Below are 10,390 nucleotides of genomic sequence, written 5' to 3' on the forward strand. Positions count from 1 at the left end.
TAGGAGCTCTTGTAAAGCAGGCCTGGTGGTGACAAAATCTCTGAGTACTTGCTTGTTCACAAAGGATTTTATTCTTCCTTCACTTCTGAAGCTCAGTTTGGCTGGATATGAAATTCTGGGTTGAAAGTTCTTTTCTTTAAGAATGTTGAATATTGGCCCCCACTCTCTTCTGGCTTGTAGTGTTTCTGCCGAGAGATCTGCTGTGAGTCTGATGGGCTTCCCTTTGTGGGTGACCCGACCTTTCTCTCTGGCTGCCCTTAGTATTCTCTCCTTTATTTCAACCCTGTTGAATCTGACGATTATGTGCCTTGGGGTTGCTCTTCTTGCGGAATATCTTTGTGGTGTTCTCTGTATTTCCTGCAATTGAGTGTTGGCTTGTCTTGCTAGGTGGGGGAAATTTTCCTGGATGATGTCCTGAAGAATATTTTCCAGCTTGGATTCATTCTCTTTGTACCCTTCTGGTACACCTATCAAACGTAGGTTAGGTCTTTTCACATAGTCCCACATTTCTTGGAGACTTTGTTCATTCCTTTTTGCGCTTTTTTCTCTGATCTTGGTTTCTCGTTTTATTTCATTGAGTTGGTCTTCGACTTCAGATATTCTTTCTTCTGCTTGGTCAGTTCGGCTATTGAAACTTGTGTTTGCTTCGTGAAGTTCTGGTATTGTGTTTTTCAACTCCTTTAATTCATTCATATTCCTCTCTAAGGTATCCATTCTTGTTATCATTTCCTCGAATCTTTTTTCAAATCTTTTTTCAAGGTTCTTAGTTTCTTTGCATTGATTTAATACATGATCTTTTAGCTCACAAAAGTTTCTCATTATCCATCTTCTGAAGTCTAATTCCGTCATTTCGTCACAGTCATTCTCCGTCCAGCTTTGCTCCCTTGCTGGTGAGGAGTTTTGGTCCTTTCTAGGAGGCAAGGTGTTCTGGTTTTGGGTGTTTTCCTCCTTTTTGTGCTGGTTTCTTCCCATCTTTGTGGATTTGTCCGCTGGTCGTCTGCGTAGTTGCTGACTTTTCGTTTGGGTCTCTGAGTGGACACCCAGAATGTTGATGATGAAGTATTTCTGTTGCTTGGTTTTCCTTCTACCAGTCTAGCCCCTTCGCTGTACGACTGCTGAGGTCCGCTCCAGACCCTGCTTGTCTGGGGTGCACCTCTAGTAGCTGTGGCACAGCGAGGGATGCTACCAGTTTCTTTTTCTGCTCTCTTTGTCCCAGGATGATGCCTGCCTAATGTCAGTCTTTTGGATATAGAGGGGTCAGGGAGCTGCTTGAGGAGACAGTTTGTACTTTATAGGGGTTTAATTGCTTAGCTGTGCACTCTGTTGTTCATTCAGGGCTGTTATGCTGCTATGTTTGATTCTGCTGCAACAGAGCTCATTAAAAAACCCTTTTTTTTTTTTTTTCTCAAATGCTCTGTGTTGAGGGGTTTGGGCTTTCTTTTTGGATGTCCGATCAGGTGTCCTGCCCAGCTAGAAGGCAGACTAGCCACTGTTTGGCTGCCGAGGCTCCGCCCTGCTGTTGTGTGATTCGTGCTGTTCCTGCCGGCTCTGCTGTGGTCTCCGCCACGCCCTGCGGCAGAGTCTCTTCGTTGTAGCGTGTTGCCTCAGCAACGGCAGGCTGCGTCAGCAGTGGGCGTGTATCTCAGTTGGGGTGGGTTGCCTCCGCAACGGCTGGCTGCGTCAGCAGTGGGCGTGTATCTCAGTTGGGGCGGGTTGCCTCGGCAACGGCTGGCTGCGTCAGCAGTGGGCGTGTATCTCAGTTGGGGCGGGTTGCCTCGGTAGTGGTGGACGCCCCTCCCCCACAGAGCGTCTCGGACCGTCTGCTCGGGATAGTTTGAAATCGCGGTTTTGTTCGTCCCACTGGGTATCCCAATCCCTGCAATCCCCTGGGCTGGGCTACTGTCCAAGTCTCGTTCAGTCTCAAGTCCAGCCCTCTCAAGTCTCAGGTTGCCAGTTCAACAGGGCACCCAGACAAGCGCGCCCTGTGGGGATTGCTGGGTAGGGCCGGCTGCCGCCGCCCCGGCTGCCGGCTTCGCCAGGCAGACCTACTGCCTGGCGTCCCGTGTCTTTTTTATACTTGGGAGTTTCCCCATTCTGTGGACAACAAAGATCAGTCTGGAAATGCCGCTCTGACTCACCGTTTGCAGATTCAATGAGAAGAGCTCCAATCCTGAGTTGTTCTCACAGCGCCATCTTGAGTCCTCGCCTCAAATATGTTTTCTAATAGCAAATTTAACATATTTTCAAATAAATATCAAGCAAAAAATCTGATTAGTGTAAAGTAGTGACAAGGAGAAGTTAAGTGAAATCCTACTCTGCAATTTAAAGAAATCTGACAGAAAACAACCAAGAGCTAGGAAATTGATCCATGGCACAGCAATATTGCAATAAGAAATAGGACAGCAGCCTCTTTAGCAATGTAAGACTCTCTTGAAGTCAACAGAATATTAGCTAATATGACTATTAAGTGCCTAGACTATAAGTTTCCTAATGGCTGGAACTATGTCTTACTTATTTTTGTATTTAACACTTCACAGTTCCTGACAACCAATAAGTTTGCATGGATATAAAAAAAAATAATAAAAATAATAAATTTAAATATGCTATGTAAATGTCACTATTAAACATAATATGCTTATTCTTTTCCAAAATAGTTTTATAGGAAAAGAATTACTGATCGACTTTGCATGTAATAATTTGATCGGCAAACTGATCGCTATTTTAAAAATGTGGACAATGCAACAAATTGCAAACTCTACAACTGTGTGGGAAGTTTTTGAACTGCCTTCTAGTGTGCTTGGGACGACAATAAAACACACATCCCAGTGCTGTTGCATGACATAGCTTGAACAAAAGAGAATAAAGAGGATGATTGAATGGAGATGAAAAACTGCACCAGGGTAAAAGAATTTATTTTCCTTGGCCTAACCCAGAATCAGGAAGCAAGCTTGGTCCTGTTTCCTTTCCTACTCTTGGTGTATGTGATGACTCTGCTGGGAAACCTCCTCATCGTGGTCACTGTCACTTGTGAATTTCGCCTTCACACATCCACGTATTTTTTGCTCCGTAATTTATCTGTTGCCGATATCTGCTTCTCCTCCATCACAGCGCCCAAGGTTCTGGTGGACCTTCTATCTGAGACAAAGACCATCTCCTTCAATGGTTGCTTCATTCAGATGTTTCTCTTTCACTTCATTGGAGGAGTGGATGCATGTTCTCTATCAGTGATGGCATTGGATCGATATGTGGCCACCTCCAAGCCCCTGCACTATGTGACCATCATGAGTAGAGACCGTTGCATTGGGCTAACAGTGGCTGCCTGGGTGGGGGGCTTTGTCCACTCCATCGTGCAGATTTCCCTGTTGCTCCCTCTCCCTTTCTGTGGACCCAATGTTCTTGACACTTTCTATTGCGATGTCCCCCAGGTTCTCAAACTCGCCAGTACAGACATTTTCATACTTGAACTACTAATGATTTCCAACAATGGACTGCTCACCACACTGTGGTTTTTCCTGCTCCTGGTGTCCTACATGGTCATATTATCATTACTCAAGTCTCAGGCAGGAGAGGGCAGGAGGAAAGCCATCTCCACATGCACCTCCCACATCACTGGTGACCCTGCATTTCGTGCCCTGCATCTATGTCTATGCCCGGCCCTTCACTGCCCTCCCCACGGATAAGGCCATCTCTGTCACCTTCACTATCATCTCCCCTCTGCTCAACCCTTTGATCTACACTCTGAGGAACCATGAGATGAAGTCAGCCATGAGGAGACTGAAGAGATGACTCAGACCTTCTGAAAGGAAATAGACCTGTACTTCTCTCCTTCTCACCGCTTTTGAAAACACATGCCCCGCAAATACACTCTACTCACTAATTGATTTCTAATTGTTTTTTAGTCTACTAATAAGAAACACATAACTTTCAAACATTCTGAGTAGCAGGCCATAATAATGTAGAAAGATGGGTCTGTGTCACAGGAGAAAGTACATGGATACAATTGTTAGCAGGAGAGGTGTATCGTTTTTGCAATACAGCCTTGGAAAAACTAAAGGAAATGGAATCAAAATACACTCAGACATTTCCACTACAGTCCTGTGTTGTTGCCAGGAAGGGAGCTGAAACACATATTAGAAATACGATGCAGCTTGGACATTAGACTCCATGAAATCTTTCATGAAGTCAACAGATCCTGATTTTAAAAGACACATCCCAGTTAAGTTTCTCCTCCAATTCTATTATATGAATCAAAGAATACCAACTTGAGGTTTTTTAATCTCAAGCCTACCTACCAGTAGCTGAGAGCAGGTGCTTGGATTAGCACGGCTTGAATTAGAACATGATCTCACACATTGTGATCTCTGTGACCTTGAGCACAGTTCTAACCTGATTTTCCTCTGAACCCCAGGCCTACTGGTCACCCCTCCAGGACATTCCCTCAGCAGCCTGTGTTTGGCTGTAGCACAACACTTGGGGCCCTGTTTCAATTCCCTGTTCTCTTTCTCCCAATCTCCCCCAGTAGGATTATGCTTTATTTATTGTCATGTCCCCAACACCTGGCACAAGTATAATATAATAAACCCTACTGAAAATTACTAAATTAAAACATTCAATGAATGAACATTGCCTCTCACTCATTTCTGCTATTCAAATCATTGGAGGCCAAGGAGGGTGGATCACGAGGTCAGGAGTTCAAGACCAGCCTGGCCAAGATGGTGAAACCCTGTCTCTACTAAAAATACAAAAATTAGCTGGGCATGGTGGCTGCTGCCTGTAATCCCAGCTTCTCAGGAGGCTGAGGCAGATTATTGTTTGGACCTGGGAGGCAGAGGTTGCAGTGAGCCGCGATCGCGCCACTGCACTCCAGCCTGGGTGACAGAGCAAGTCTCCATCTCAAATAAAAAGAAAAAAATGATGAAGAAAAAGAAAATAATTCATATTTACTCTCTGGAAACATGAATTTCTAAAATGACTGAAATCTTTGAAGCTGCTTCAGACTGTGCACATTTATTCAAAAAGCTGGAAAAAAGTGAGAAACATTATTCAATATATCAAGTTGGTTTTTATTTGTTTACTTAATGTGTTATCACGGCTGCTGGGAATTGTTCTTTCATTTTTTGTTTTGCACATTTCTGGAGGTAGATCCTAGATATCTTAAAACTATTGAAACTAGCAAAATGTGTGTGTCAGCATACAAATCTCAGTTCACAAATCAGATATGCAAAGGCCCTGAGATGGGGATGTGTCCACAGGGTCCAAGAAACAGCAAGGAGGCCGTTGGGACTAAGTGAGAGAAAGCAAGTAGAGAGGAAGTACCTGTGGTTGAGTTCAGAGAGATGGTGGGGCCAGGTCATCACGACTTTGTGGGCAGTTGCAAAGCTTTTAGCTTTCACACTGAGTACGACGGACACATTTGGAGGTCTTTGAGGAACAGATGAGGGATAAGAACAAGAACCGGGAACCAATTCAAAACCTACTATGATAGCCCCATGAGAGAAAGAATGAAGACCTGACTTAGAATGGTAATGGTGGTCATGGTGAGAAGTCTGAAAAACTTTGAAGGTCAAGTTAGCAGGATTTGCAGATGAACCCGACATGGGTTTCCTGACTACTGTGTATCCTGTGAGAACTCCATGCAATTTGGTCCTCAGGCCATTGAAAGCTCCTTCATTCTCACCTACATGATCCCTTCAAATCCAATATCTCCTTCCAGTACTTACGTGTCACACTCCAGACTCATCCTGCACACATGGGACTGCAAGAATAGGAACGTATTCCCCAGCAGAAGCCAAAGGTTCACGTCATTTAGTTACATTGTAGGAGTCAGTATAGCTGTGGAATTTTCTTAGGGACTCGCACTTCCCTGAAAGCATCCATGTAATCAAAGCTGCAAAAATAAATTAATTAAAATAAAATTAACTTTTTATATTCATGAACAAAGGTACCTGGAAATGATCAATAATATAAAAAGTCAGGTTTTTGTTTTGTTTTCTTTGGTTGCTACCATTTATCATGCTATTTCTTTATATTTTCAAATCACTTAATAAATACTATTTTTTTTAACAAAGGCACCAGTATTTCTTGGAGAAATGACTGATTTTAGGACTGGGGCAGGAAATATACAATACAAGCCTGGAGCATCTTTTAGCGCCAAAAACAAGGAAATGTTTACAAAGCAAAACAGTGGAGGTATGTCAAAGGATCACAGGAGCCAACCGAAAGAGTTCCCCATGGCCAAAGTCAGAACAGCAAAATATATAATGTAGTCATGGATTACAACCCAAAGTATAAAATAAATATCCGTGAGCCCATACTAATATAAATAAATGACTGAACAAATAAATAAATGGCAGATAATAGACAAATCTTTCATGAAGAATAATTCCAAATTATGTATGTAGATTCTCCGCCCTCAAGGACATGGAACATGACTCCCAATTCTTTTTTTGTTTTGTTTTTAATTGAGACATGGTCTCACTCTCTTGCCCAGGCTGGAGGGCATTGCTGCATCTTGGCTTACTGTAGCCTCAACCTCCTAGGCTCAGGCAATCCTCCCACCTCAGACCCACAAGTAGCTGGGACTATTGGCAGGTGCCATCATGCCTGACTAATTGTTGTATTTTTAGTAGAGACAGAGTTTCACCATGTTTCCCAGCCTAGTCTTAAACTGGGTTCAAGGAGTCCTCCTGCCTTGGCCTCCCAAATTCCTGGGTTTACAGGCACAAGCCACCACACCCAGCCCCAACTCTCTAAGTATGAGTTATAAATAACGTCATCAGTGATCAATCATGTTAATGGCATGTACCCTGATATGGTTTGACTATGTCCTCACTCAAATCTCACCTTGAATTGTAGCTCCCATAATTCCCATGTGTTGTGGGAGGGATCCGATGGGAGACATTTGAATTATGGGGGCAGTTTCCCCCATACTGTTCTCATGGAAGTGAATAAGTCTCATGAGATCTGATGGTTTTATAAGGGGTTTCCCCTTTTGCTTGGTTCTCATTCTCTCTTCCCTGCCACCATGTAAGATGTGACTTGCTCCCCCTTGCATTTCGCCATGATTGTGAGGTTTTCCCAGCCATGTGGAACTGTGAGTTAATTAAACTTCTTTCCTTTATAAGTACCCTGTCTCGGGTATGTGTTTATCAGGAGCACAAAAATGGAATAACACATACCATTTGATATGATGTGATGAGAGTGGCATTTGGCCTCTGCGGTCTTTCTCCCAGACGTCTGCAACCCATGTCTAACCACGAGAACATCACCAGAATAGGCCCAATTGAAGGACATTGTGTAACAGCGGTGCTCAACCTTTTTGGCACCATGGGCTGGTTTGGCAGAGGAGAATTTTTCCACAGACCAACGTGGCGGGGATGGTTTTGGGATGATTCAATGCGTTACATTTACCATGCACTTTATTTATATTATTATTACATGTAATATATAATGAAATAATTATACAACTCACCATAATGTAGAATCAGTGGGAGCCCTGAGCTTGTTTTTTTGCAACTAGATGGTCCCAGCTGGGGGAGATGGGAATAAGTGACAGATCATCAGGCATTAGAGTCTTGGAAGGAACATGCAACCTAGATCCCTCATATGCACAGTTCGCAGTAGTGTTCCTGCTCCTGTAGGAATCTAATGCCCTGCTGATCTGACAGGAGGTGGAGCTCAGGCAGTAATGCTAGCAATGAGGAGTGGCTGTAAATACAGACAAAGCTCCTCTCGCTGGTTCACCTGCCACTCACCTCCTGCTGTGGGGCCTGGTTTCTAACAGGGCAAAAGCTGGAACAGTTCATGGCCTGGTGGTTTGGACTCCTGTTGTATAAAACACCTGACAAGGACTCTTCAGTATTGTCAAGGTCATCAAAAACAAGGGACACAATGGGAGCCAGTATGGCCAACATTCCATTTCTAGAAGCTTAAGGCTCTAGATTTTAAAGATGGTCACACAATGTGGCTAGCTATTGAACAGAGTCACATTTCTCACTGTGTGGCAGTCTTGGTGTCTCGTTTCATTTGACTTTGTTTTATGTTTTAGTATAGATGGCCAACCATGCTGCTCCATCCTGTGCCTGCTTCGACCTTTTCCCAAACTGGGGATCCCAGTCAATAAAGTAAGTGGTGAGATCTGGAGAAACGATGAGCCATCTCCCAAACCTTCATGCCCCTGTGCTGTCTGTTACTAGAAGTTCCATTTCCAGTTCTCTTTGTGTAAGTTGTTAGACTTGGAAATAGAATAGGATGGAAGACCAGACAGTGAGTCCAATCTCCTTGTTAGCTCCAAGTTTCTCTGCACCCTCTGATTACCAAAAACAGCACTTTAGGAGTTTTCTTAGGAATAGAGCTTGACATGTTTCAACATAACCTTTCTTCCTTTTGGAGCCAGAAGACAAGGAGATTCACTTTTCAGTTGCCTCTGGAAAATTTTATGCTCTAGGCAAAATGTGTGTTCCTAAGCATATGTGTCTGAGTGACTTCTTAGTTATTCCCCCTGAGACAACCTCACCGCCAGCAGAATTTTTCCACAACCACATCAACTAAAATCCCTCTGATAATTCTCACACTAGTTCTGGGATTAAGGAACTGGTAAATATGACGGGACACTGTGAATCAGTGTGAAAGAGCCAAGAAAATATTATTCCCAAGTCCTCTCCACATTAAGATAGAAGAGACACCATTGAAATAACTGGTCGTCAGAGGGGTGTTGAGCAGAGTTTTCTGAAGTTGTATGATTCCCAAGGTTCATGTGAACATTACTCAAAATGTTGGAGTTCTTGGAAGAAGGTTGCAGATTTTAGGTAAAAAGTGTGTGTGTGTGTGTGTGTGCGCGCGCGCGCGTGCACACGCCGGTGTCTGGATGTTTATGCATAGAGTGAGAAAATAAGAATAAGAAAAATTGAAATCTAGGTGTAATTATTAAGATTCACAATCACACTGTGATATGTGTACAAGATGCTGCATTCTGGGGAGAGCCTTCCTCTAGTAACAGCGCAAGTTAGAAATACTAACAAAGAGTCCCTTGTGAAATGAGAAACAGAATTGAGGTCAGTTTGGAATTGGGAAAAGGCAGCTTTTGCCCTCTGAGACCTCTTGAATGGTACAGAGAAGAGATTTTTCTCAGTCTTCATGTCTATAGATGGGTCTTCTTAGGCTGATATCAACAGAGGAAATTCTTATCCTCACCTTAAACATACAGTAACACATAAAATATTTTGAACACTCACAAATGTTTAAAGACTCAGACATAAACACCAGTCTACTCTTCTTTAGATCTAACACGAACGTAAGAAGTTTATAGTGTAGGCAACAGGAGAAAACTTCCCCTTCATGCTCTGAAAGTTCGCTGAAAATCAGCTGACAAAAGGCAGACAATTAGAAGAAAAGAAATACAAATGTACTTGATCATAGTTTTACATGACATGGGAGGCTTCAGAATGAAGACCCAAAGATACAAGGAAAATGTTCATTTCTATGTTTAGGTCCAATGAAGTAGGCATAGCCATGTAGAAATACAACTGGACAAAAAAGGTATGATCGCTTGCTTTGGCAGCACATATAAACTAAAATCAGGAAAATACAGCAGAGATTAACATGGCCCCTTTACAAGGATGGCACACAAATTCATGAAGCACACCATAAAGATTGAAATTTAAAATTTGAAGAAATTATATGATCTAATGCTAATGGACAACGGGGAAGCCCAGCAAGGCCTGTCTGTTTAGATCCTGTTTGGCCTCTCTAAGCAGCAATTCCTTCCTCCTGGGTATGAGTTAGTGCTTGCTCTCTCTCTCTCTGGAATGGAGTTCTGATGACCTACGATCACAGTAGACCTGAGAATTTATTTATGGCCAACTCTTACACAGAAAGGCAGAGTAATGGGGAAGGTAGAATAATATCTTCAGGTTTTATGGCTGGCTTTGGAGAAAAAGGGTTGTGGTTTCCATGATCCGTCTTAGGGAAGAGGTATTGTAGTTTCTACAGCTAACCTTGGGGAAGAATGAAGAGCCGGAGACCTGACACAGGACGGCAGGAGGAGGTCAGAGAGAAACTTGTACTTTGGAGGCTGCTTCTGAGGCCTTCATTATGGGGTATTGTTTTCTGACACTTTACAATAGCAGTGATTTTCTTTTCTCTGTCTTTCCACGCTGTCATGATTGCACCCTTACTTTCCAGCCAAACTTCCCACTCATAAGCAAACTTCACATATTTAAATAGTCCCCTAAGGCCAGAAGATCCTTTCTCCCTGTTCCTATACATCCCAAACATAAATGCCACTTCCTCCGCACAGCTTCGCTGAGCCTTGGTTGGAAATCATCCTCTACTCACACTCAGCTCTTTGTTTGCCCTCAGATGGTCCCCATCACTCCCATATATTGGATTT

The 10,390-nt window shown here is 43.2% G+C and overlaps 1 protein-coding gene and 1 non-coding gene across 2 annotated transcripts; both read left to right on the forward strand.

The window, feature by feature from the left end:
- Positions 1-2,849: 2,849 nt before the first annotated feature.
- LOC100409774 (olfactory receptor 4D10) lies at positions 2,850-3,827 on the forward strand. The gene is given in 2 exon segments (XM_009008215.4): positions 2,850-3,610; positions 3,612-3,827. Coding segments are annotated over 2 exon segments (909 nt in total). The 5' UTR covers positions 2,850-2,876; the 3' UTR covers positions 3,787-3,827.
- A 5,720-nt stretch (positions 3,828-9,547) lies between these two features.
- LOC118145954 (U6 spliceosomal RNA) lies at positions 9,548-9,652 on the forward strand. The gene has a single exon (XR_004731432.1). It is a non-coding gene; the product is annotated as a U6 spliceosomal RNA (small nuclear RNA).
- The last annotated feature ends 738 nt before the right edge of the window (positions 9,653-10,390 follow it).

Source organism: Callithrix jacchus, chromosome 10 (genome assembly GCF_049354715.1).
Source record: "Callithrix jacchus isolate 240 chromosome 10, calJac240_pri, whole genome shotgun sequence".
Classification (NCBI taxonomy): Eukaryota; Metazoa; Chordata; class Mammalia; order Primates; family Cebidae; genus Callithrix; species Callithrix jacchus.